At 45.4% G+C, this 27,774-nt stretch overlaps 1 protein-coding gene across 1 annotated transcript in view; it reads left to right on the top strand.

Annotated features, from left to right (window-relative positions):
• tdrd3 (tudor domain containing 3) overlaps nucleotides 1–26,595 on the top strand; it is a 32,732-nt gene extending 6,137 nt beyond the window's left edge. Inside the window, exons 5-15 of the mRNA XM_063211881.1 lie at nucleotides 4,395–4,536; nucleotides 5,060–5,131; nucleotides 5,632–5,781; nucleotides 8,792–8,950; nucleotides 11,923–12,097; nucleotides 13,636–13,758; nucleotides 19,132–19,480; nucleotides 19,658–20,561; nucleotides 21,553–21,678; nucleotides 23,406–23,571; nucleotides 26,280–26,595. Coding sequence (XP_063067951.1) covers nucleotides 4,395–4,536; nucleotides 5,060–5,131; nucleotides 5,632–5,781; nucleotides 8,792–8,950; nucleotides 11,923–12,097; nucleotides 13,636–13,758; nucleotides 19,132–19,480; nucleotides 19,658–20,561; nucleotides 21,553–21,678; nucleotides 23,406–23,522 — 2,317 coding nt within the window. The 3' untranslated portion in view covers nucleotides 23,523–23,571; nucleotides 26,280–26,595. The remainder of the gene's footprint in view (nucleotides 1–4,394; nucleotides 4,537–5,059; nucleotides 5,132–5,631; nucleotides 5,782–8,791; nucleotides 8,951–11,922; nucleotides 12,098–13,635; nucleotides 13,759–19,131; nucleotides 19,481–19,657; nucleotides 20,562–21,552; nucleotides 21,679–23,405; nucleotides 23,572–26,279) is intronic.
• The last annotated feature ends 1,179 nt before the right edge of the window (nucleotides 26,596–27,774 follow it).

Below are 27,774 nucleotides of genomic sequence, written 5' to 3'. Positions count from 1 at the left end.
GGTCCATTCTGCTTCCAATTTTTTTTTTTTCTGTCAGGGCGGTTCAGTTTCATTCTCAGCGGGGGCCCCCTCTCCGGCATTCTGTTTGAAGTGTAGAAGCTGTTTTTGAAAAGCTGCTACTTGACTCATAGCCTAAGAGCAATAATATTTCACTCAAAGCGAGTGTCATCACAGGTACAGTTGCCACACTTCAAGACAAACAAAAGGTGTAGAGTTAGAGAGAGAGAGATGAAGAAAGTGAGAAATGAATAGAGAGAGAGAGGAAGAGAGAGAGAGAGAGAGAGAGAGGGAGGTGGGGCAGAGAGAGGGGGGGAGACGGAGAGGGAAAGAGAGGATAGAGAGATGGAAAATAGGGAGGTTTAAAAGGGAGGTCTGACCTTGAGGCTCAGGGAAACGCTTAGCAGTAAACAGAGCTGGTAAAACAAAAAGAGAGGAGAGGAGAGTAGAGAGAGCCTTCTGCACCACCTCACTGTGGATAAACCTCCCTGCTCTTTAAGGCTTCCTTGGCAGGGATGGTTGAGCTGCCACACTCACACTCACACACTTTGTACCCTCACCAACCTCAGTACAAGGACGGGCAGGGCACGTATGCTCACGCGTACACACACACACACACACAAACACAAACACACACACACACACACACACACACACACACACACACACACACACACACACACACACACACACACACACATACAGCTGCAGACTGACCATGTGCACACACGCACACTCACACATATCACACACACACACACACACACTCCGATAAACAGACAGTCCCACTCATGTGTTTATCGCGGTGCCCTTTCCCTCGCCTGCCCTTCCTCTGCCCCCCGGGAGAGCAGGAGCCAGCTGATCTCAGCTCGACTCTTTGTCCTCATTGGTCGGAGCAGCCGCGAATCACAGTGTCTTAATTACATCTGCCTGTCTTGGTGGTGGTACTGCTGGGTGGTGGTGGTGGTGGTGGTGGGTGTTAGGGGCGGGTATTAGGGTCCGCGGGCCCCCAGCCAAGGGTGGCCCCTGGCCAGCCGCTACAGGTGGAGGAGATGGGCCAGTTGGCAGAGCTGCTGGAGCCACCCGTGGCTAGAACAGAACAGGGCTACTCTTTATCCTCGCACAGCCTCCTCCTCTCCTCCTCTCTCCTCTCTCCTCTCTTCTCTCTCCTCCACTCCTCTCTTCTCCTCTCTTGTCTTCTCTTCTCTTCTTTTTCTGCCTGCAACCCTCCACTCACGCCACCCCTCAGATCCCGCCGCACAACACTAACTACTGTTGATGCCCCAAAGTCATTAGCGGAGAGGGATGACTCACCACAAAGAGAGTGGTGTGCGTGTGTGTGCGTGCGTGTGTGTGTGTGTGTGCGTGTGCGTGCGCCAATGTGTGCCCGCGCGCATCTGAGTGTGTGTGTCTGTCTGCGAGCATGTGCATCAGTGTGTGTGTGTGCGCGCGCGCGTCTGCATGTGTGTGTGTGTCTGTGTATGAAAGGAAGAGAGGGGTTGAAAAGAGCGTGCAGGGGGTGTGTAGTTTTAGTGCAGCGCAGTAGAGGGTCTTGTCAGCAGGGGGCCTTTGAAAGTCATATGTCTGGAGCACAGCAGGCTGTGTGTGTGTTTATGTGTGTGTGTGTGTGTGTGTGTGTGTTTGTTTGTGTGTGTGTGTGTGTGTGTGTGTGTGCATGTGTGTGTGTCAACAGTTGGGCCTCCAGCTCTTAAATCTAGTGTATTTGTCTCAGCAGGGCACTGTGACGATGCAGGATGGATGTGCGGTGGTTTTAGTGGTGTGCGTGCGTGCGTGCACGCGTCTGTGTACGTGCCTGCCTGTGTGTGTTTTTAGGAGGGAAGGGAGAGGGGCGGGGGGGGGCACCCTGACTGGCTGGCTGGTTGTTTTGACCGTCATGCATGACCGATCGGGCTGACCAGCCAATCTCCCCTTCCCTTTCCTCTTTTCCTAACCCCCGCCCCTGCTAAGTCCTTAGGCTGCTGTAATGAAGGGTTAATAACCAGGCCATCCGTGTGTATGTAGTGCGTGCGTGCGTGCGTGTGTGCGTGCGTGCGTGCGTGCATGTGTGTGTGTGTCTTTGAATGAGACTTGTCTCTGCTTATGATGAAGGATGCCTCGGGGGGTGTATTCACGGGGTGAAAAGATTTAGGGCACAGGATGTGTATGAAGCTGTAGGTTTTTAAAGCTTCAATAACGACATGAAGAAAAATGGCCAGGGGCTGCTGTTGATGCTGATGCTGGGGCTGCTGATGCTGGGGCTGGTGTTGCTAGACGATGGACTGTGTGGTGGACGGTGGTGGCAGAGCCAGCTGTAGGGATGCAGCAGGCAAATGGGTTATTTTTGGCAGACTCATCCTTTGCCGACTGAGACACACACAGAGATACAATTTTTGGTCAACGAGGCACAGAAAGTGATAGTGGTGGGGTTGGGGGGGTAGCAGAGCAATTCGCTGTATTGCCTCCTGAAAATTTCATCAATCTATTACTCTATTCACATCTCTCTCTTTTTTTTCCTCTGGCACACACACACACACACACACACACACACTATACCACATGCACACTATGACACACACACACACTATGCCACACGTGCACACACACACACACACACACACACACACACACACACACACACACACACACACACACACACACACACACTGAAGCCTATTGGACCGTTGCTGAAGTAAATGGAGTGACCACCCCCATCCCAACCCCCACCTCCTCTTCTTTCTTTTTCCTCCTCCATCCCTTCCTCCCCCCTAATCAGAGCCAAACTAGTTTCTCTCTGGCTCATAGCTCTGCACTACCTCCCCCCTCCCTAAATCAGTAGCGGACAGACAGGCAGACAGGCGAGACAGTGACTTTACTGCTTGTCTCTGCCTGAGTGGCCAGCCAGAGGGGGATAAAGAGAGATAGAAAGAGAGAGATGACTATATATGGCCACATAGTACGAGCCTGTTCAACACATTGTTCACACAATGTGATGTTCCGTGTGCCAAGTTTGGTCTTTTAGGTCTAAGTCCACTGTGATGACCTCTTTAGACGGGTTAATACTTATTTGTCACTGGTTAACACGTAATACGACCCCCATATGATGGCATGCAAAATTCACTTGTTTGGGCCTTTCATGTGTGGATATTTGGGTCTCTACTGATCTTATAAATATATCAAGCATGAAAAAAACACCCCATCCTTATCTGTAAGTTACTCAAATTTTTTTCTTTGGTTTTAGTAAACTCACACCGTGTGAGGTGCACACGACAGTCAATAATAAACTCTATGCAGTACATTCAATGAGGTTTCAGGGTCATCTTTAATTCTGAGTGTGCGACGACCATTGTTTTCATGAAGTTCTGAGTGTGCGACGACCATTGTTTTCATAAAGTTTACTCAAATGATTTGCCACATGCTGCTGTGAGCCATTTAGATTTGTCCTGCAGTGTGACGTCACAGCTGGAAATCACAGGTAGAAGAAAAAAACGTAACAGGACTTTTACAGTGTCAGTCCATTTCTTTTCACCTCTGGTGGAAACCACATCACATCCAACTGCTTCGTTAGGGTGGGGAGGACTGGTCAGCAACAGTTAATTTGCATATGAGGGGGCCCGAGCTCTAAACAGCACAATGTAACATGACTGCATCTGGCAAGAAACTGAGCTGGTGAACTCTTGTAATGCTTGAATGATTTTGTGCAAATAACTTCATGAACATGTTTTGCATATCCTGTAGACCAATTCTAACTGACTTATGAAGATTTTTAACTTTTATAGTTTTATATGTCCTCTTTAGAAAAATAATGGTATCCTCTTTTAAAAAAAAGATGGCATCAGTGATTACCAGTATATACATGGACGATTATTTGAATGATTTCCGTTAGACATTTGCTATGCAGAATGTTAATATCCTTCCTTCAGTAGTGCTCTCTGGATCAGACTGTTGCACTTTGGATAGATAAGAAGACATAAAACCTTACATTACTTCTCCGTTGCTTCGTCCTCTCTCTATTTACACTTGGGACAGTAAGAAATGTAATTTGGACTCCTTTCTGCTCAGGTGTATAGTGCAGGTGAATAAATTCACAATACAGCTGACTCAAGACTATCATGTTCTCTGTTATGTGTGTAGTTTGAACACTGCCAAGTAAGTAATAGCTTGTAGCATTTTGTACTTGCACTGTTCCATGGGGTGAGGTGTAGATATGTGGAATAAAAGTACATTACATGAAGATGCACTGAAAAAAAGCCTCACTATAAAGAGACACCAGAGAGTGGTCCACACTTTAATCCAAGGACATATCACATGCCTTGTTAATTCCAAAGGGTCCTTCGAATAAAGTCTATAAACTCTCTCTCTCTCTCTCTCTCTCTCTCGTTATGTGTTTTCATCATTAGTATGAACACGCCGCCGGGTACCAAGGTGAAGCTGCTGGGCTCGGTGCTGGTGAGCAACGGCTTCCTGCTGCTGGACGACTCCAAGGTGGCCGTGCTGGGAGGAGAGGTGGAGCACATGATCGACAAGTGGGAGCTGCAGAGGGTAAGGAACAGGACAGGACGGGGCCGCCTGTGCAGTGTGCAGAGATGGCTTTAGTCTCTGCAACATTCAGACCTGCAAACTCGTCACCTTTTGGTGACAGTCACCTTTTTTCCGGCCAGTTAGGTCATTCACGTCAATAGAAATAGAACCCCCGCTGTACACTGTCACCTTTTTTTCTTTGACGAGTTTGCAGGTGTGAACATTATAACCGCACAGGCAGACTTGCGCACGCACACACACACACACACACACACACACACACAGACTGACACACACACACACACACACACACACACACACACACACACAGACTGACTCTCACGCACAGACGCATGCAATTCCCACCCTATGTAGCACACTTGAGTGAACATTCCTGATCATTGTGTGTTTGTATGCTTGTTTTGTCTGAGTGGAGGTCATTGATGTCTCTGAGGATGTTGATTGCCTTTATCAGATCTTTTTGTTGTCTCTATCAGATACGCGTTTTACGTGTTGTCATTGTCTTTTGTTTTTTTTCCCACAGAGTCTTGCTAAACACAGCCGAAGTCATATCGGGGCTGAGGGTGGCCCACCTCCCTTTGTGCCCTTTGGACAGGTGAGGGTGGAGAGGGACGTTGTGTTCAGGGCCTTCTCCTTGAGGGTGCTCCAAGAATGTGGTTAAGTGATAAACCTGGCTTAGTTAAAGTGACACTCCACGGTTTTTGACACAGGATCCTATTTTCTAGTTAGTCAGTGTATTGTAGACGTGTAGAGACACCTTTCGATATTCCAAGAAGTCTTTGGGGTTAAGGACCATAGGCATCCGGGAATCAATGTGAATAAATCGAAATAGTAGATGTTTAAATGTTCCCAGAAGTGAAACTGTTCAGATGGTTTTCAGATTCTTCAATCAAGTAGTAAATGTTCACTGTTTTCCACGGCTGCTGCAAAAAAGAGATGGGCAAATGGGATGAAGAATGTATTAAGTAGACTTTAAGTGGATGTGAGTTGGATGTGGGCTTATTATTATTGTTGTAATTTCTGTCTCTATAGAAGTGTGTGGGTTTGTTATTATTGTTATTGTAATTCTTATTGTTGTAATTTCTGTCTCTATAGAAGTGTGTGCGTAAGGAGGAAGTGGACAGCCGAGAGCTGGACCAGAGGAAGACCCTGAAGACGAGCGAGGTTGCCAAGGGAGCAGACGAGAACGACGAGTTTGAGAAGCAGAGGACCGCCGCCATCGCTGAGATCGCCAAAAGCAAAGAGGTGAATAATTGTAGCCTTGTAGAACTAGATGAACCCTAAACAAACTGAAGTTTTCTTTTGTTTCAGATTGGGGTGAAAATAATATTGAAATCTATCGATATATCGCGATATATTCTGATGATTGAATCGAATCGCATTGTGGGGCATTCTTAAGTATCGAAAATAATGGAATCGCTGGCCCCTGCCCAATAAATTATAGAAGTGGAAAAGTAATTGGGGAAAAAATTTAATCGTATCGTATCGTGGGACATTCTTAAGTATAAAAATAATCGAATTGCATCGCTTCAAATAATAAGATAGCGATATTGAAGCGTATCGTCATGGAGGCTGTGATTTACACCCCTAGTTTCAGACATGTAAACGTTTTCTTATGTATCTGTCACATGTTTTGACGGGTGTAACTTCAGTCTTCATCAGAGGGTCACATGGATGCTGATGTGTGACGTGCTTTGGAATCAGCTGATGTTGTGGAGGTGTGACCTCATTGTCAATATTGATAGGTCGGTCACACGTCACGCTGTTATTTGTCCCGTCTGATGATGCATGTTAAACTGCCGAAACATGCCAGGTAAAGGATAAAACTTAAACAGGTCTGAAAGAAAAGAAAACTAAAAACTTGCGTGGTGGCACTAGGGCCATTTCAGGCAACTCCACAGGTCGACAAGGATTGTCCTTATTATTAAAAACCCTTTATTAATCCAGGGGCATTGTTACAGAGATAAAACCGCCAACCAGTTTCAACCCACACTGGGTCTTCATTAGGGAGTAAACAAACCTAAAAACTTGTTACTTTGTTTTCAAGGTCATGAAGAGTGACTGTTTTTGTTTTTTTTAAAGAGGAACTCTAATAGCAGAATGTTTTTGCCTGGAGGCTTGGTCTTGACCAGGTCACACAATCTTTCCTAGAATCATAATCTCTTATCTGAGCATCTTTAGTCTGTCTGAGAAGCTGTTTACACGTTTAAACACATTGGTTTTTGCCACTCGTTCACATGTAAACTGGGAGGCTGAAACGCAGCTGTCACAATCGAGTTTTTATTTTTATCCACATATTGTGAAAAGATTAAAAACAATATCTGCATTTAAAAATATCTGCAGACATGTAACCAGCGCCTGAATCTGTGGAAGCAACGAGTAGTCAGGGAGAGCTGAGCAAGGTGGGAACACTGCTGCACTGGCCCACTACGCATTTAAGAAGTTTGAATGCCAGCAGTCGTTGATTCCACCCGCAATCTTGACCTTCTTTAGTGCTGCCGGTGCTAGACTATTCATTTCCTGTTATAGCCTGGCTTTCTTGCCAGGCTGGGTGAACACACTAAATTTGTTACATCCATCCAATGAAATACAGCACAGTCAATGGATATACTATAACTCTGCTGGCACCACCCAACGCTCTCTAAGAGCAAAGAGGTGAACACATTAAATTAAAGTACTGGGGCATTTAGATTAAAGTAGCTGAGGCTTTTATCCAAAGTAACTTAGTTATTTGGGTAAAGGCGGGGTGTTGGTTACAGTCACTGGAGCAATGTGAGGTTAGGTCCATTGCTCAAGGGCACTTCAGCATGAACAAAAGTGTAGGGACACATAGCCTTCCAAAAATGGGCACAATTGGTAAGGTTGGCATTCAAACCTGCAACCCCTCAGGTTCAAAGACCACCCTCCTTAAATGTATTAGGCCATCATGGCTACGCTACCCCAAGTTGTTGCATCCATCCAATTAAATACACCACAGACAATGGATATACTGTTTCTCTACTCTGCTGGCACCCAACTCTGTTAATTCAACTCCGTTTAACAAATGAAACTGCACGTACATAATTTATCTGTCCAAGCTGCGAGAGTGTTTTGTTTCCAATCCAGAGCCCCATTTGTCTCCAGCTGTTTGCACTGATCATATTAGATAACGAGAGTACCAGTACATGCATATTTTTTAAAGGAGGACTGTTCATCATTCTCGCCACACACAGTGCCGCAGGCTACAGGGCAGGGTTTTTTTTACCATTTCATAAAGGGGAATCTTGCCAGTCTCTTAAAATATAGAGCTGACAAAACAAAAGGAGTGTCCTTAAGAAACTCTCTGAACTCCGTTCAACTCCATTCCCGATGTGCAGGTTGGTTGCTTGGTTTCTTTGCGTGGCAACTTGACTGCTATCATTGTGTGACGTGGCGGAGGCAGACATCCAGGGCTCAGAAGGTAGAAAGTCCTGCCAGAAATTTGTTCCAGACGACTCACACATCCACCTGATGCCTATTGGCGCGCACCTCCTTTCCAGCTAGGTAAATGAGCAAAATCTGTGTTAATTCTCCTGTGTACCTACCTACCAGTTCAAGTAAAAAGCAATATACAGTATATGGCAGGACTTTCACTTTCTCTCACTGAGGCTTTTCATCCTCTGAGCAAGAGGCTTTTGGTGAGGAATTTTCAGTGACTTCTGAGTGCTGTGGAAAAGTGCTTTATAAACACAGGCCTTTTACCTTTTTACCTCAGTGTTGAAATTGCAATTGGCCTAAACATTCTAAAACAACTCTAAACTCTTCTTTCCCCCGGAACTCTTTCCCCCTTTTAAAGGTTTTGACATTTTTGGCATGTATTGCTGTTTTGACATGTATTGAAGTCTTTCATTCATTCTTTTATTTATTTTTTTATTGTTGGTTTTAGAATTATGTGAATATGTACCTGTTTTGGCCATGACATACATAGCCACAGTAGGGTGCATCAAATGCCCCTTGAAAATTAAAACTTTGCAAAATGACATCAAAAATGTCTTGTGGATGGCTACATGGGTGTTAGAAGTATTGGTGCATAGGGGCTAAAACCTTGCTAAAGGAACTAGTTTTGATCAAAATAGTCTAAAATGACACTTCACCAAGACTTAACTATGAAGTTATGTTCATACAAAGGAACAATACTGCAAAAGCAGAGCGGGATTTTCAAAGGTTTGGGCGTTCATTGCCAAAAATTAAGTAAACAAACAAACTCAACTCTTTGCCTTGTGTCTTCATTCCACAGACCCGCACGTTTGGCGGAGGGGGTAACGCGGGCACCAACCTGACCCAGCCCAGCTCCACGTATCGGAACAGGGACACCTACCAGCGGAGGAGAGAGGAGCGGGAGAGAGGCCCCCCCACTGACACTAACACTAAGCCAGAGGGGATGTACCGGGATCTGGTGAGTAGGGCTGGGTGATGTAGACGGTATATACCGTATACAATGTAAATTTGGCCAACGGTAGAGATAGATCTTATCGGCCTACTGTGATGGGTCATTATGTCACTACAACCACAAGAAATAATGTTGGCACAACTAGCAGTGGAGGAGAGAGGAGCTGGAGCGAGGGCCCACTGCCGACACTGAGCTAGAAGGGATGTACAGTGAGCCGGTGATCTTATCCTCACTCTCTCGCCCATGTCTTAGACTCTCCCCTTTCAAGGGGTGCTGTGGCGCAGCCAAGGCACTAAGGCACCCGTCCATAAATGGGATTGCATGCTCATGGGGGGGACGCAGGATTGCGTACTGGGTTATATCTGGGGGGCATTGCTGATGACATCATGTAGTGACATCAAGTCAAGGAAATGTTACTTAAAATATAAATGTTCAAAAATGTAAACGTACTTTTATTTTAATGTTTTGATCAAATAACAGTTGGGTTTAAAATACAGTGCCCTCCATTATTATTGGCACCCCTGGTTGAGATGTGTTTTTTAGCTTCCAATTATTATTATTTTTTTCTAAATAATATGGGACCTTAATGGAAAAAAAGAGAAAAATCCAACCTTCAATACAAGTGCATTTATTCAGTGGGGAAAAAATCCCACATAAAGAAATAATTATTTGACATCAAATAATGTGTGTCACAATTATTAGCACCCCTGTTGTTAATAATTTGTACAACCCCCTTTTGCCAACAAAACAGCACCTAATCTTCTCCTATAATGTTTCACAAGATGGGAAAAGACAGAAAGAGGGATCTTCAGCCATTCCTCTTTGCAGAATCTCTCTAAATCATCCAGAGACCTGGGTCCTCTCCTCTGTACTCTCCTCTTCAGCTCGCCCCACAGGTTCTCAATGGGGTTGAGGTCTGGGGACTGAGATGGCCATGGGAGGAGCTTGATTTTGTGTCTGGAGAACCATTTCTGTGTAGATTTGGCCATATGTTTAGGGTCATTGTCTTGCTGAAAGACCCAGTGACGGCCCATCTTCAGCTTTCGGGCAGAGGGCAACAGATTTTGATTTAAAATGTCCTGGTATTTCAAAGCATTCATGATGCCATGCACCCTAACAAGCTTCCCAGGGCCTTTGGAAGCAAAACAGCCCCACAGCATCACTGACCCACCCCCATACTTCACAGTGGGTATGAGGTGCTTTTCAGCATGCGCATCTTTCGTGGCACGCCAGACCCACTTAGAGTGTTTGTTGCCAAAAAGCTCAATCTTGGTCTCATCTGACCAAAGCACACGATCCCAGTTGAAGCCCCAATACCGCTTGGCGAACTCCAGACGTTTGTGTTTATGATTGTGGGTGAGGAAAGGTTTTCTCCGTGCATGCCTCCCAAACAGCTTGTTGGCGTGTAGACAGCGCCTGATGGTTGATTTGGAGACTTTGTGACCCCAGGATGCTACCATTTGTTGTAATTCTGTAACAGTGAGCCTTGGAGATCTTTTGATTTCTCTTACCATCCTCCTCACTGTGCGTGGTGGCAAAATAAACTTGGGTCCTCGTCCAGGCTTGTTTACCACTGTTCCAGTTGTTTTGAACTTCTTAATTATTCCTCTCACAGTGGATATGGGCAGCTGCAGTTGAGTGGCAATCTTCTTGTAGCCTCTGCCTGACCTGTGAAGGTCGGCGCACATCTGCCTCACTTGTATGCTGTGTTCCTTTGTCTTTCCCATGTTTAAGAGCGGATAAGAGAAATGGCCTCGGTGTCACATCATATTTATACCCCAGGGAAACAGGAAGTGATGAATTACTAATTAAATGTTCCTACATACTCTGGTAAACTTTGTAAACTACTGTAGAAATGACAGAAATGCTTCAATTATATTTATTTCCTGGGAATTGTTAAGGGTGCCAATAATTGTGGAACAGGTGATTTAATGAAAAATAATTATTTTTTAGTCAGGGATTTTTTTTATTTTCCTACAATTCATTTGAGTGGAAGGCTACATTTTCCTAACATTTTCAGTGTGACAGTATGCTTCTGCAATAAACACTGAATTTATTTTAAGGCTTTTAACACATCTCAACCAGGGGTGCCAATAATTATGGAGGGCACTGTAAATATGAATCCTATAATATTTTAATGCCTGATGCAAAAGTCAAACTCCGCTTATGGGTCCAGGCAGGCGTTACCGTGAACTGGTGCTTAAACGTGCAGAACATTCCGATCCCCACAAGTGAAATACTTCTTAGGGATGTGAAAAGCCCACTCTAGCCCCCCAGTCGTCATAAGTACTGGAGCCTGGAGTTTTCAGTTTAAAGGTCTTGGGGTTAAGTTGTTGAATGGTGGGATTCGGAGAGTAAGAGCTCCAGGAATACCGGCAAAGCTGTGTAAGCATTTATCTGTGGCTGTGAAATTTATGTCAACTCCCGTCATAATACGACGCACACATGCCCTCTCATGTTCACACACACACACACACACACACACACACACACACACACACACACACACACACACACACACACACACACACACACACGCCCACACACGCCCACACACGCATGTACACATGCCATTGACTCACTCTGAAAACACTTGTACTGAGTTGTGTTGTTGCCCTCAACTTAATCCCACCATCCGTCCACTCCTAAATCCAAGTTGACATGATGCCCCTTCCACTAACCTCCTGGATTGGCTTTTACATGCTGATTCCCAGGCATGACTCCTACGTTCTCTCTCGCACACGCACACGCGCACACACACACACACACACACACACACACACACACACACACACACACACACACACACACACACACACACACACACACACAAAAGTGTGAATGTCTGGCTGTCTTGGCAGTCAAATACTGGTAAAACATGAAAGTGGTTTGTAAATTTCACATGGTGTGTGTGTGCGTGTGCTTATGTTAATGTATGTGTGTGTGTGTGCGCGTGTGTGCGCTTGTGTGTGTGCCAGGTGGATGAGCGTGCCCTGAGGGACATCATGGAGATGGGCTTTAATAAGGAGGCTGCTCGCCAGGCCCTGCTGGACAACAACAACAACCTGGAGGTGGCCCTGAACTCCCTGCTGACCGGCACCGCAGCACCGCCAAGGGGACCCCCCGTGGACCACAGCCGACCCCCACCTAGAGGTACTGGACCCCTCTGCTCCACTCGCACAGGCTCAAGCAGTAGAACTATAGGGCAATCCTTTGGAATTACACTGCTCTAGGCCCTGCCGTGGCCAACCGGTGGGGTACTCGTGTGCCGTGCGGCCATTCCGGGTTCGATGCTCAACCCGGATTGTTTGCCGACCCCTCCACCTCTCAAACTGTCCTGTCGGGTGAAGTCGTAAAAGACCACAAAAAAAAATGTTAGAATTACACTGCCCTATAAAGCAACATGTAACACTGTGCAGTCCGGTTCTCGATTCTGATTGGCTGATAGCTCTGGTAAGTCGGGCGTAAACCCACACCCTCCAACTGGAGATTCTATGAGACCGTGGGTTTTGCTCTATTTACCACGGGTAAGGGGACGTTTATGGCACTCCGCTTCGCGTCGTGCCCCACTCCCCTTGCCCGTGGTAAATCGAGCACAACCCACAGCCGCTTGTGGCTCATTGCTTAACGTCAAAAATCCCAGAGTGTCACTTAGACCAGTGGTTCCCAACCTTTTTCTTAAGGGACCCATGTTTTTACTATTGTATGCTTTGGTGACCCAACCACGCGAGCGCTCGCACGAGACGGAGTCACAAGATGCCCTCCGTTTCCTGCGAAAACTTATTTTAGTTATTTTACTCCTCAATTCGTCTTTGGTCAAATATAGAATAAATGTTTAATGTAGCACTTACAATTTGTTGCGTCTATGCATTTATTAGTTTAATGCTTTGTCTTTTATTCAACATGGGCTATATATATTTAAAACGAAACCCCTTAAAATCAAGAGGGCTCCGCGACCCCCTGTGGATCTTTGGCGACCCATAAGGGGGGTCCCGACCCATAGGTTGGGAACCACTGACTTAGACAATAGAGGTACCCCTTGCTGTTTTGGAATATGAACTAGTGTGATGCCTGATTCAACATATGTGTTGACATTTGAAACTGAAAGTCTAATATAGTTTTCTAAAGTCTATTATTTTAGTCTCCTGGCAAGGGGTCCCCCTGTAGAACATTTCCACCTAGCCAACTCCTGTTCCATTTACAAAGACTAAGTACTGCAGTGTACTTTTATTACGTTTTATATGTTTTCGTTCATCATATGCAAACATGCATCACATCACAAGACCGAACAAGACTACATCTACAGGTGCAAGTGTCCTCAAGGAATTCTCAGTCTCTTGGTTGTTGAGTCCTGCCGTGTAAACGTGCATTGTTTAGGGCACGTGAACTTGTGAGATTACTTTGATTTTATTTGGTTGGTTTCTTGGTTTGATTCTTTTTGTTTGTTTATTTGAAGGTTAAGTGAGTCATTAACCATGTCATGCTGCTCATCATTAATATCACAGCTATGAAAATTGCTACTATAGTATGTTCTGACATTAAGCCCTCACCCATCTGCTGTTTGCTTCCTAGTAATTGCCAACACGATTGTGGAAATGGTTTTCATTTGATGCTCATTGGAAACAAATTACTAGAAGCATCAAAACAACCATCCTGCATGAAGACCTCATTTTCTCCTTTTACTCTTTCAGGGAGAGGCCGTGGACGGGGCAGGTCCAGGACAGACGAGGATGAGGAGGGTGGAGGAAGGCCGTCTGGGCCCAGCACGCTATTCGACTTCCTGGAGTCAAAGATGGGAGCCTTCTCCATCGACGGTGAGTCTTGAAAATGTAGCCAATCGGGGGCGTAGTGTCAGAAAGTAATTTTGGGTTCAAAAAGTAATTTCGAGTTCAGAAAGTAAAAAACCCTGCTCAAGTTTCCTTACTTCACTGATGGAATATTCAGGCCGACAGACAACTGTGCTGGTGCCCATTCTTGCACATAATCTCAAACCAACTAAAAATTTCAGTTTTAGGAAACCAGTAGGTTGGTTCATGTTGCAATGCAGGTGTTCACTGTTCTGGCTGGCCTAACAACCTATCTTGAGTGCTCGTTATCAGCTGATTCAAAGCTGGTTGGATCAACCACCCCTTCTCAAGATGAGGTGCAACCAATAAAACCTCTCAATAACATTGTAAAAACATTTCCTACTTACTCTACTGTACAGTATTTACCTCACTCCAAGCCCTCTGAATGCTATATTGTTGGAGTCAGTGTGTCCTGATGAGTTCAACTAACGATTCCACCATTATATAGTAGAGGCTGAACCTGTCAGGAAGCATCATACTCCATCATTATTACAGACGGCTATTAAGTTTGACAGCGGAGTAGGTTGAATCTAAAAAGCCAGAACACCCCATCGACCCGATCTGCCAACTTCGTCTCACACCTTTGCCGTAAAAATCCCCCTAATCGACTCGCATTTGCTCTTGACAGAGCTCGGCGAGAAGGCAGCTGTTCTACAACGCCGTTCCCTCATTGATTCTCATTTCTCAGGAGTTAACAAAGCGGAACTTGTAAAGTAATGGAAACATGGTGGCGGTGGTGACCAGGAGAGCGGCTCGACCGGGGCCACATCAAAAACAATGTAATTGCAGGTTGGCGGCCACAAAGCCACAACAGCAGCAACAATAACCGGGGCCAGCTGACAGCTTTTGCCTGGCCCGGGACAAAGTCATCTGAAAAGGCCCCCCACCTAATGCGTACAATATAATGAGGACCCAGTTCTGGGCCCTCTCTCTGTCTCTGAGCCCTGGACAACTGACTCCTTTGTAGCACCCTGTCTGCTCCCCTGACAACAATATCAACAACAGCAGCAGCAGCAACTTGACTCATTACGTCTGGGTGGCATTAATGAGCAGTCAAGAAATTAACTCGAATGTTGAGGAGATTCAATTAAGAGTTTGCTTGGCCGGGGAGAATGCTTGATTGTTAAAGAAGTACAGGGCCGACGTTTATGTTTGTGCGTACGTGTAGCCGCATATCAAGGGGTATGTATGTGTGGGTGTTTGGTTGTGTAGATTTGCATCCTCTAGGTGTTTGTGTGTGTATAAGTGTGTGCATGCGTGCATGTGTGTGAAAGTGAGAGGGGGAGAAGGTGAGCAATTACTGATGAAACATCAAAACACTCTCCCCCGGCTCGCAAGCAAACAGCCGCAGAAAAGATTGGTCTTGGAAATTAGATGTGATCTCTACTAGTCTAAATAAATAAATAAAATAACATCTGTCTTTGTGCATCTTCTCCTCTCCCATCCCACGCCACACCACTCACTCAGATGAGGGGAGGGTATGGGGAGTGCTAGCAAGCTCACTATTCAGACAGATGGCCTCTCCAGCGAAGAAATTGCTGAGTTTAAGCTGAGGGACAAACACACACACACACACAAACACACACACACACACACACACACACACACACACACACACACACACACACACACACACACACACACACACATACACACACACACATTTCTATTAGAAGGCTTTTCCCTAAATCTCCAGCATAAGGTTATGCTGATGGTGGTGGGGAGACTGACATATTGCTGTGTGGATGGAGGGGGGAAAGTCAATACAAGAGGAACAGCATAGTTTTTAATGTGTGCGAATGGAGCTACCGTGACCACCAAATCCTCCTCCTTCCTCCTTCTCCTCCTCCTGAGCAGTAATTCTAAAGTATTTGCAAGGACGAAAAGACCTTATTTACTTCCTAACCGAACCCCAGTGGCCATGTTGATTGCTTCGCTCTCAACAGGCAAGTCTGCAGGGAACAAACACAATTGGGTGCGACTGCTAAACGGATGAGATTTTGGTGCGGGGAAACAGAATTGAGTGCATGGATCAGGGTCACGAGAGGCTGGTAGGGATCTGTCTGGAGGTCACAATGTAGTGCGATGCTGTCATTCTATCACATTTAAGTGACATATGACGCTGTGATCTTGCCTCTGGAGTGGTCAAGAGATTCTTTAACCCATTTTAGCCTGGAGACACATATACACTGCATTCAGGCTCTTGAGATTTTAGGGTTTTTATTTTAAATGTGGGTATGTTAGGGCTGAATGAACACATTCTAATGCAAAATGAGGGTCCTAGCTTTTGAATGCAACTTATTTCATGTTTTATGTGCTTCGGAGGCTGAGATATTTAGCATTTAATAGGCAGAGGGCACCCTTTTCCAAAAAAGGGCTTAGGCTAAAATGGGTTAAAAACTGCAGCGGCTTGCTGTGCTAAGGCCACAGAAGATGGCCCCTATACCAGTCTAGAAGAAGTGACTCAACTCTGCACCCTCTGTCAAAAGTGTTGTTACTAACCACTCAGCAACTTAGTAGGATGCCAATGGGATATTGCTTTATAATCAACTAAATGGCAGTTTATATAAGGACAATTTTGAGGGGAAAACTACTTTTTTTTTTCAAATCAGATTCAGAAGTGCCTTTCTTTTCCAAGGCGACTTCGCCATTGGGGCTTGAAGACACACAAATCTGGATCCCCTTCCAGAGTGGTGAGTTTTGTAGACGACCCGGGTTGCGTTTCCGTCTAAACGGCAAAATAGCCTAAATGTGTTCACGTCCCATACACCTTCTTTCACATCACAATTTTACGTCTTTTTACGATTTTTACGTCTTCAGGCCCCCATGGCAAGGTTGCCGTGTAAATGAAAGACACTTCAGGTAAAATATTTTGACGTTTCTACTTGCAATCCCCTTTGTATAAAAGGCATCGAAAAATTGAAGATGAGACCCCGCTTTTGTGTGTTCTATTTTGATCATCTTCACCATATAAACGCAGCCCAAGAACAGCCAGACAATGTGAAGAGCCGCACCACTGGAAGCAGAGGTGTTCATTACAGCTTCAGAAAGTTTCAAAAAGACCCTGCCACAAATCTGGGGTGCATTTCTCGAAACCATAGTTGCTAACTACGTTAGCTACTTTGTTGTTTGCGATGCAATTCCCCATTGACAACTACTCAAGTTGCTAACCGCTAACGACTACCCTTTCGAGAAACACACCCCTGATCCAACCAGCTCTGAATGAGATGATGGTAATGAGTGTTCTGGATAGGTAGCCCAGTTATGCAGTGATGTCACTTGTGTCGGAAGGAAACCATGGCAGGGTTTTTGCTTTCAGAACCGTCTTTTTGACATCTCTGATGTGCAGTGACAATAAAGCTGTGGAGGTTTTGCCTCTGTTGTGGTCAAAGGATTCCTGAAGAAACTGGCCTAGAAAGCAGGGCTCCTCCTAAAAAGGCTGCCTCATCTTCAAAATGCTCTCTCAGCACATTGTGGTGACAAGCCCTAGCCTAGGAAATGAGCAGATTATTACCACGCTCATGATTACGGCAAGCAGGGGATTTGAGGCCACTGGTGTGGCAGTAACAGTAATGCAACATCTTGCATTCATGCAGTGCGAGCCAGTAGAAGTATACCATCATACACTGCACTGGATGTTATCTAGACATTTTGATTCTTTGATTGTGTTATGCCTGAACCATTCTACCACTTTTGATCTGAATTTAAGCATGTGTTTGCACCGCATCATAAATTATGATTCAAATGATATTTTTCTCAGATTTTCCTAAATAGTCAGTATAAATGACTATAAATGACCAAATATCATGATGGCATCATCCTGATCTTAACGTCATCCAGCCTTGTTTTATTTTTTAATAATCCTCCCAATGATGACGCTTTTTTATTATGATAAAAACAAATCAAATGCACTGATAGAAGCTGCACAATTATTGCATCCATTACACTTGACTTAAAGGTACACTGTGCAGGAAATGGTCAAAAAAGGTACTGCAACTATTCTGCTCATTGAAACTGGGCTGCCCATTGCCAAATTTGATCTTTGCATGAAAGTTTACTAAGTAATAAACAAATATTTTCTGGTATGGTCCAAGTACAGTCATTTTTGCAGCTAAAAATGGCTATTTTTGGAAATTCAAAATGGCGGACCATGGAGAAGATCCCCCTTTTCTTGTATGAAAAGTGCAATTTTTCCAGTCATAATGAATACTTAGAATTTGATGGTGGTGGTAAGTATTCATGAAAAAGGTAACATGGGTAACACATGGGCAGACATGAATTCTGGAAATAAACAACTAAAAGTCTCACACAGTGTCCCTTTAATGGAGAGTTTCGGCCTGAATTTCTTTGCAAGATGTCAAAATAAGAAGGTAGAGAATGCGCGCACATCAGTGGCACAGGTGCTGGACAAAATAAAGTAACTGAAGTAAATGATAGAAGTCCGCAACACTGTTAATGCTCCCAGTTGTTTTATTTGCACGACGTTTCGGACCTTCGTCCTTTTTCAAGTGCAACAATGAACAGGTGTACTGGGTGTGGTTTAAATACCTGTGAGGGGTGGGGGTGGGGGGGGGGGGGGGGGTGTGTCTCATATAAAAAGTGAAGGGTAGGGCCTATATACACAGTGGGCACCTTTCCCAAATAACTGTTAACTTATTTACAATATATACACTCAATATCTTCATGAGTCAGTTTTCAAAAAAACATATTCAGCCACATGATCTGATCATTGTAATCTGACTACACCATAAACACATTACACAATAGTTAACCTATTAAAATGATGACATCATACACTTGTTCAGTAAAGAAGGTAGTCATGAGGAAACATGAAGTGAAAACCACACCCTGTACACCTGTTCGTTGTTGCACTTGAAAAAGGACGAAAGTCCGAAACGTCGTGGAAATAAAACAACTGGGAGCATTAACAGACTTCTATCAAGATGTCAAAATAGCCTCCCAGGGCTGCTGTTTTGTGTGCGTGTATTGACCTGTGATCTGTAACTTTTAAACTTCAGTAGTAATAAATAATATGCTTCTTTACTTTCTACTTCAGTTGTATGCTACTCTGTGCTATACTTATGCTACTTTCTATTTCTATTTTTTCAGGGCTTTTGATCTTTATTTCTGACAGGATAGTGGAGGAGAGACGGGAAATGAGTGGGGAGAGAGAGACTGGGAAGGATTGGCAAATGACCCGGGCCGGACCCGACCCGGGTCGCCAGCGTAGTAACCCAGTGCCCTACCGTTAGGCCACGGCAGGGCCTTTCTATGCTATTTCTATGCTACTTATGCTATACTTACTGTATGCTACTTTCTACTTGTTGTCTACTGCCACAGATTCAAAGAACCAAAGCCAGACAACGGAGAGGCACCATCAGCAGGATCACCCCCACCGGATGAGCTTCCCCTCCGCCTCCGACAGCTACCACAGGGACTCTGGACCCTCCCACTACAGGAACGCCCCACGCAACGAGGGTGGAGGAGGAGGAGGAAGGGGCCAGCAGCGAAGTGACCGACCCCCAAGGTTCCAGCGGGACGTCGACTTCCCCAAACCTGGCGTGGACCCATTTTCTGGTTCCTCCGGACCCTCGCAGTCCCAGAAGGGGCGAGGGGGTGGTGGGGGACTCGATAGGGGAGGTGGAGGATGGGACAGGGGTGGTGGAGGACCAGAGAAGGGGGGAGGAGGGTGGGACAGGGGTGGTGGGGGACCAGAGAAGGGAGGAGGAGGATGGGAGAGGGGCAGTGAAGGACCGGAGAAGGGAGGAGGAGGGTGGGACAGGGGTGGTGGGGGACCAGAGAAGGGAGGAGGAGGATGGGACAAGGGAGGTGGAGGGTGGGATAGGGGTGGTGGGGGACCGGATAGGGGAGGTGGAGGGTGGGACAGGGGAGCTGGGAGATCGGAGAGAGGTGGCAGGACGGACCGGGGTCAGGATCGGAGACAGGACGACAGGCGCGGCGAAGGGGGCAGGAGCAACGGCATGTCGAACTCTTTGCCCACGTCAATCTCCGCCCCCAATTTCTCCTCCTTCCCCTCAGGTCCCTCCTCTTCAGGTCAAAGGTCGGGGGGTGGCCATGGACATTCTGGAAGTTTCCACCAGGAGAGCAGGGACCACCATCAGGGTTCCTCTTCCTCAAGGGACGGTGCTCAGTCTGGCGGCGGTTTGCGGGGGGAGCATGGTAGTGGGCCTCGGAACCAGCAACAGGGTCCAGATGCTCAGAACCAGAGGAAAGGTCCACTAAACGGACCAGAGCCTAAAGGCTTTGAGTCAGGGGTACAGGGGGGCTCAGGTCCGGGCCCGGCAGGAGATCCCAGAGGAGGGCGGCCGGAGCCCAGCAACCGCAGGAAGGGCAATCGGACTGAGAGGCCCAGCTCTATGCACTTAGACCGTGGTACTGAAGGCGGCGGTGGCGGCGGCGGGGGGAGTGGGAATTCTGGCTTGTCCCAGGTGGAGGGCAGGAGCGGGAGCGGGAGTGGGAGTGGGGGCGGGGGAACGGCACTACAAAACGGAGAATCTGACCACAGGCGGACGGGACCCATAAAACAACAACAACAACAACAGTATCAGAATCCGCAGCAGCAGCAGCAGCAGCAGCAAGCACCACCACCACAGAAGAACACCTTCCACAATTCTCAGCAGCAGCAGCAGAACCCCAAAAAGAGGACGGGTTCCATAAAGCACCCGAAAGGGCCGGAGCCAGACGGGATGAGCCACGGGCAATGGAGACCTGGCGACCAGTGTCTTGCACTCTACTGGGAAGACAACAAGGCAAGACTTAGCATCACATTACTTGTACATGACTTGGGAATTAGCTGTACATTGCATTACATGACTTGTACATTACTGGTACAATACAATGCATTACATTACAGTACCATTACATTACACAAATATTACATTACATTAATATTACTTGTGCATTACATTACATTTCATGAATTTCCCTAAATGACTTGTACATTACATTATATTAAACGACTTGTATATCACATCACCTTACATTACAATCCATTAAGGAATTACGGGTGTGTGGGGTGAGGGGGTCTTGCTAAGGGTCTCTGCAGGTCCAGATCCCAAGACCAAATCCCTAACCATTTGGCCACGAGCATAATGAGAGAAACTTACTTAAAACTTATAGTTACAAAAGTGATCTCTGCTTGCTCTGCCTGTCGTAACTTTTTTTTGGGTTACATAAGAATGAGTGGAAAGATAATTTTGCACATGCCCGAGAATGTGACTTGATAATTCAGCACAGTGCCTGAAATCAAGCTTTGGGGCAGTAGTCTAGATTTAACATTCCCTAATAGATACTTATAAAAAGTTAAACGGTCATGCTGATGAAATAGTTTGGTAATTCGAGGCATAGAATTAATTCTCTCCTGTACTCCTGTGTAATAATAATAATGATAATTACGGGACGTTAATACTTTCATTTAATATTCATTGGCATTTAACACTGGTAACAAAAAAAAGAAGTGAGGTGTAAATGTGATGGGATGGGAGAGGACTAACTTGGCAATGCTGATGAGTGTTTTTCTACTCCTGAATGATAATGATAATAATTACAGGATGGTAATACTTAAATTTAATCTTCATTAGCTTTTAAATTAATTATTAAACGATTTAATATTGGTTAAAAAGGAGAAGAAAAAAGAAAACGTGAGGTGTGACTGGGATGGGATGGGATGGGATTGGGGGGGTGGATAGGCCCAGCTCAGCAGTGCTGATGTGTGTGTTATTTTCTGCTTGGGCTGTGCAGTTTTACAGGGCGCGCGTGGATGCGGTGCATCCCTCCGGCTCCACGGCAGTGGTGGTGTTCAGTGACTATGGCAACTGTGAGGAGGTGCTCCTCAGCAACATCAAGCCTGTGCACCTGGACATGTGGGTAAGCACCACATGGCGTTCTCCTTCAAACACAAATCACAAACCCTTTCAAATTCATAGTTATGATCTTAGTATAGTTTAGTTCTAACACATTATATATTGTTTATATCGATTATATTAAAGTTAAACATAAACATAAAGTTACTCTACTCTATATTCTTTATATCTATTATAAAACAGTAGTTGGAATATGGTATATTAACATCAATCCTCTGCAGCTGGACATTTGAGTGAGCACACAAGGCTGTCTCCTCCACATGCAAATACACATATACACTCCATCCAAACCAATTCAAATTCATAGTTATGATCTACTGTCTATCTATGGTCTATATATGTTGATTGATTGTAGATGTCAGTAAGTTTATTTGAAAATGTGTTACGAACACAGCTCTCTCCTCTCCACACAAATGACAAATATGTACTCCATCTAAAAAGATTCAAATTCCCAGTTATAACATTTATGTTGATAGTTGAGAGATGTTAGTAGGTTTATTTTGACATGTGGTTGAGCACACACACACAGCTTTCTCCACCATGCACGAATACAAAAATATGGACTCCACTCGAAACCATTCAAAAAGATAACTGCTATCTATGTATGGCGATAGTTAATGTGTTATTAGGATGTTGGTAAGTTTATTTGGACACGTGGTGGGTAAGCACACTGCTTTCTCCTCCTCAAAAATACAAATCTGCACCCCACCCAAACCAGTTCAAATTCAGTCATTGTTCTTATGTTGATATTTTATAGATGTTACTAAGTTTATTTGGACATGTCGGGAAGCACGCCGCTTTCTCTTCCACGAAAATAATACGTTCTCTGCAACCAAATTATTATTTTTTTACGATTTTTTTTTGTATTATATTAAGTAATAATAGTAATATTATAAGCTGTATTTTTAAAAATGTGTAATTTGGGACATTACTTTTTTGCTTTTGTTCTTTAAATACAACTTCATTCCATTCTCATTTATTGTTAAATTAAGATTATTTTAATTAAATATATTATACGACTTCATTTGACACTTTTTCAAACATTTTTCCCTTTTTTGTTTTTAAGACTGAACTTCAACTTAAATCCTATTTTATGTCTTATCGGTCATTATGTGATAAACTAGATATGTCATTTAAGTATTTAATACAATTGTGTGCGAGTAAGTGAGGTGCCTTTTCACCCACATTCACCTTACTGTATCCGAGTTTTTGTCCTGGGCGTCGATGTGTTTCCTCCTTCCATTTAATTCACAATACAACCCCTAATGAATTCTTTCCTTTAAAGATTAGCCACTATCTGTATCCATAGTGGTGTTTCTCCAGCAGATTTTCCTCCAATTTATATCTGCTAAGAGGTCTTTATAAAAAAACGAGAGGTTAATCCCTCCCAATAATAAAAGGTTATCGTCTCGGCACCCAGAAAAGTTTAAGAATGATGATGAGTGTATGACGGTAGCTGGCTGTGGTACTTCGCTACTTTCCAAACAAGACGAAGAGGACGTTTTCTTACAAGGAGCTGGCCAGAAAATGGATCTTTTAATGAACGCGCCTGTAATCAGGTGGCCCCTCACCTAAACACTTGCTGTCCGCTGCTCTCCGAACAGGACAAAGAGGACAACGAGCAAACCTGAAGACGCACTGACTGGGCGAAACGCGTTGTTCACTCCAAGAACGTTTTTTAAAACAAGAACAGTAAACAGTGACCCGGTGTTTTCTGAACTTTCATCCTAGGACGAAGAGGACATTTACTTCGAGAACTCGGTGGAGTACCGGCGAGGGGGAGACGGGCAGCCCAGGCGCTCGCGGCCCACGCAGCAGTATTACCAGCCGCCCCGCGCCCGGGACTGAGCAGCCGCCGCGCACACACACCGACGCCCGTACACACACACCTGCGCAGGTACTCACTCACTTGCTCGGCCCCTCCCCCTCCCCCTCCCCCGCTCACCAGCTAGCGTGGTCGTGTGCCCCAGGAAAACATCTGTGCAAACAATCACAACGGTACACAAGGGCCCCGCATAGCCATCTGCACAGCAGGAGCCGAGAGACACTCAAGCAGCACACACACACACACAGACACACACACACACACACACACACACACACACACACACACACACACACACACACACACACACACACCCTGCCTGGGCAGCTAAATAAACATTGGCTCATCGACTGGAGTGTTGATGACAAACATACATTCCTTATCAGCAGCACAAACATGCTTTTAGTCACTGTAAACTGGAAATGAACACTCACATTGGCACAACAACAAATGTAGTCACGCACATCAACCAAATGTCAAGGTTATGGCATGTATATAGTAGTCTAGTTTTTAAAAAGGCACATTTGAAAAGCTTTAACTATTGGTTAACTTAGTAACGGAACTAAAAGTCTATGAAATGCATACCTGCAAGATAATGAATGTTTCCAAACTAGAAACAGGAGGTAGGTAGGGCAAGACAATCTCACACCTCATTTACTTAGGAAACACACACACACACACACACACACGTGCACACACACACACACACTAACACAAACAAAATCTGCTCGTGTTGTGGTCTGTACAGAAGCCCTCATATTTGCACCTGTGCATTGACCCAGAAGCTAGCAAAAAAGACCCGACCACCTCATTCAAATCTGCCCCACCACCACAGACGCCTCTCCTGCCCAGCCCAGCCCAGCCCAGCCCAGCCTCTTGTGGATGTAATGGAGTGGTTTATGGTGCCCAGACTGACACAGCACCTGTGACCAACACTGCCGCCAAACTATCCGACCAAACTAACCAGGCAAGCGAACGAGGCAATTACCAAGGGCCCCCCAGCTGTGAGGGGGCACCCCTGGTATTGAGGAGTTACAGTATATACATGTATTCAAATTACCGCCATGACAACTTAATGAGCGAGGCAAAACCTGTCTATATTCATTGACTGACTGAAAAGCGCAATGATGCTGCGTCAAAATCTTGAGGGGGACCCCTCCCAATACTTTCAAGAGGAAAAAAGGGGGCTCCGAATCCCTCTTTGCCCAAGGCCCCCCAAGTACCTTGAAACATCCCTGATGAACCGTCACACCTGCCGTGGCAAAATCGCTCTCTGAAACACGGCCAGTCCACCGGCAGGTGGTCTGATAACGCATACACACACACACACACACACACACACACACACATTATTAAACACATTAACACTCACTCCCCACTATAGCACATTAAATTATGTGCACCCACGCATACACTACTCGCTCAGATATAAATTAATTGCCTTGATGGTGTACGCTGTGCGCTTTTTCACACAGGCAACTTGCTGATGGCTTATCTTATACTATCAGTGGAGGTAATTTGCGATCTACAGTACTCTGTGTTAGGGATGGGTGCAGATTAGAAGTGCCCAAATAAGTGCAGGCCTGCTTCTCTGCTACTGCTGCCATATGTGCAGTCCCAGTAGAACGGCGTCCTCTGATTAGGGGGAAGGAGAGTGGACTTCTGCTGAGTGCCCACTATCTATCGCTTTCTAGCCCTCCTCCTTTTATCTCTTTCAATCTGTTTCTCTCTCTCTCTCACACACAACCTCTCTCAACTCTTTCTCTCTTTCTTCCTGCCCCTCTCTCTCTATCCCTTCTTTCCTTTCATCTCCTCTGTCCTTTTCTCTCCCCGTCTCTCTCTCTCTCTCCTCCTTCATGGCCAGGTCTATTAGCGTGGTGTCCATGTCCATTAGCGTCAGCAAGAGGGGGGGCTTCCTAATTAGCCACTTATAACTAGTGGGGGTCCTGGCCGCGGGACAGAGATGGTGAGTTGTCCCAGGCCCAGGATAGAGGTGTGGGTGGGGTGGGTGCAGAATTGGGTCCTCCTCATTATATTGTATTTGTTGTTGGGTTTGGAGGGGCCTTTCAGATGACTTCGTCCTGTTCCCGGCCAAAGCTGTCAGCGGCGGCCCAGCTTCGGAGCAGTGGGGGGTCTTTGCCGGCTGTTGCAACATTTGAGTGTATGTGGGCAAGACCAAGACCTCACACTACTCTCCGGCTTTGGGCCCACTTTTTTAAATTAGGGTCGAACTTGGTGGCCATGCCTACTGAGAGATAATGGCAGGATGAGGTGTTGTGTTGTGTTGTGTTGTGTTGTGTTGTGACCCTAAACAGAATTTGGTGGTGCTGTTATGTAACACACTGAAGCACTGTATCATAAATGGTCAAGTTGCCTGTGACCCAGGTTCGAATCCAGCCTGGGTCATTTCCCAAACCCTAACCACATCCCTTTCTCTCCAAGAACTCATTTCAGGTCATTTATTCACTTTCACTATCAAATAAAGGCATCAAAAGCCCCCAAAAAATATATTTTTAAACCCTAAACAAAAAAATGTATTTATACTGAAATGAAGTTGCCGAAAAATCTGTGCGCATTGTGATGAGCCTGCTAGCTCAACACAATGTCTTTCATCTATGAAGTGTCAGGACAGTACAATGATTACTCTCCATACATACCGGGGTCCTTAAGACTGTGGAAGTAGGAGAGAGTTGTTGTGCATGAACGACGGAGCTGAAGAGCTGAATTTGAGTCACATTGAGCTAATGACATGTGTCTTGTCTCTCCTCTCTCCCCTTCAGGAAAGAAGCATGACTAGGCAGCCGGCAAAGTATCCAATGGGCCCTGGAGGCAACCGCTGAACAGTAGAAACATCTCCACTATTGTTGTCCCTCCCACCCAATTCACTTGGTTTGATGTATCTAGAGCAGAAAGGGGGGGGGCAGGGGGGGGGAACTATTCAAGGGCTTGCGACATCAGTTGCAATACATGAAGACACACAAAAAAAAAAACAACATTCAATAATTTATGATTCAAGCAGACGGTCTTAATGTATGTAGAGCGGATTTGTAAAATACTTGATTGTGATAAATAATAAAAGCGTAACTCTTTGCTTCATGTTTTATTTGTTGTTTAATCCAGCCTAATGAATCTTGATTAGTGAGTGTGTGTAATGAAATGTGACACCTTTCTGGACTCAAGGTTTTATTATGATCAAGCCAACTCCCTCAACTGGACAGTCATCATATACCCTTACAATACAAGCAGCATCTGCCAACAGTCAGTCCCTGGCTCGGGTGACATTTCCAAAATATAAATGGGATGGATGTATATAATGGTTATTAAAAACATTACGTAATCATATGGAAATATCCTTGGCTACCACCCATTGTGTTAATGATGATTGCAGTGCGGCCGTCCTCGTCATGCGTGGCCTTTCTATCGGAGCTTTGTCCCATCTCCTTGCCTTACTGCTGCGCCCTGGTTCCCAATCCTGCTCCCGTTCCACACTCAAGTTCATTCAGAACGGCCAGTCAAGCGCAGTCTGTAAACCGATCGCATCCGCCCGAAACGGATAGCGTCGAGGGGCAGAGATATATCATTTCCACAAATTACAAAAACACATTATCGCTGCCCACTGGAGCACGGCTTTGCACAAGTCAATTCATTCGCGGCCTCCGGAGTAACCCCCCCCAAGTCACCTTCTGTTGTCTGATGGCAGGGGAGATGGCGTCATGACACAATCATGAGGTTGTGGATGGTAGTCCTCACAGCACGACCGCCCACCCAGATGTTAGGAGAAATCAGTTTTGAGAGATGTAGGACTATGTTGGGTTCAAATTGTATGTAGTCTAAATTATTAAACAGCAGCGCCCGCCTGCACTACAAAAGGAGCTGCACGATAATCAACGCGAGCGAGGTAGCTGCCAGTTCTAGATGAAACAGATGCTGCTCCAGTTTGTCTGCAGTCACATTCGTCATTTTGAAGAATGCGGTCCATTACAAACAAGATTGTTAAACCCCCATCTGAAGTAGGCTTCCAACTGGCCTATGCACAGCCCTGTCCTTAAAAAATAAATAAATAAATAACAGTTCCTGTGCTGTGACCAATTCAATGCCATACAGGAAAGGTAGTGTTCTCACGCGCATAACATTTCAAAATAACATTCCTATTTCAATGCTCAAAGTGTCCTGAAACGAAAGTTTCAGTTTGTAGGGCCTAGGCTACGGTGTTGCGTGAGAGAATGTAGAATGTATAGATGACCACCATAGCCTACCAGGGCTGGTTCTGTTGAT

Source organism: Engraulis encrasicolus, chromosome 12 (assembly GCF_034702125.1).
Source record: "Engraulis encrasicolus isolate BLACKSEA-1 chromosome 12, IST_EnEncr_1.0, whole genome shotgun sequence".
Taxonomy (NCBI): Eukaryota; Metazoa; Chordata; class Actinopteri; order Clupeiformes; family Engraulidae; genus Engraulis; species Engraulis encrasicolus.
Note: the sequence above shows the minus strand (reverse complement) of the source record. Positions and strands in the feature narration are given on the sequence as shown.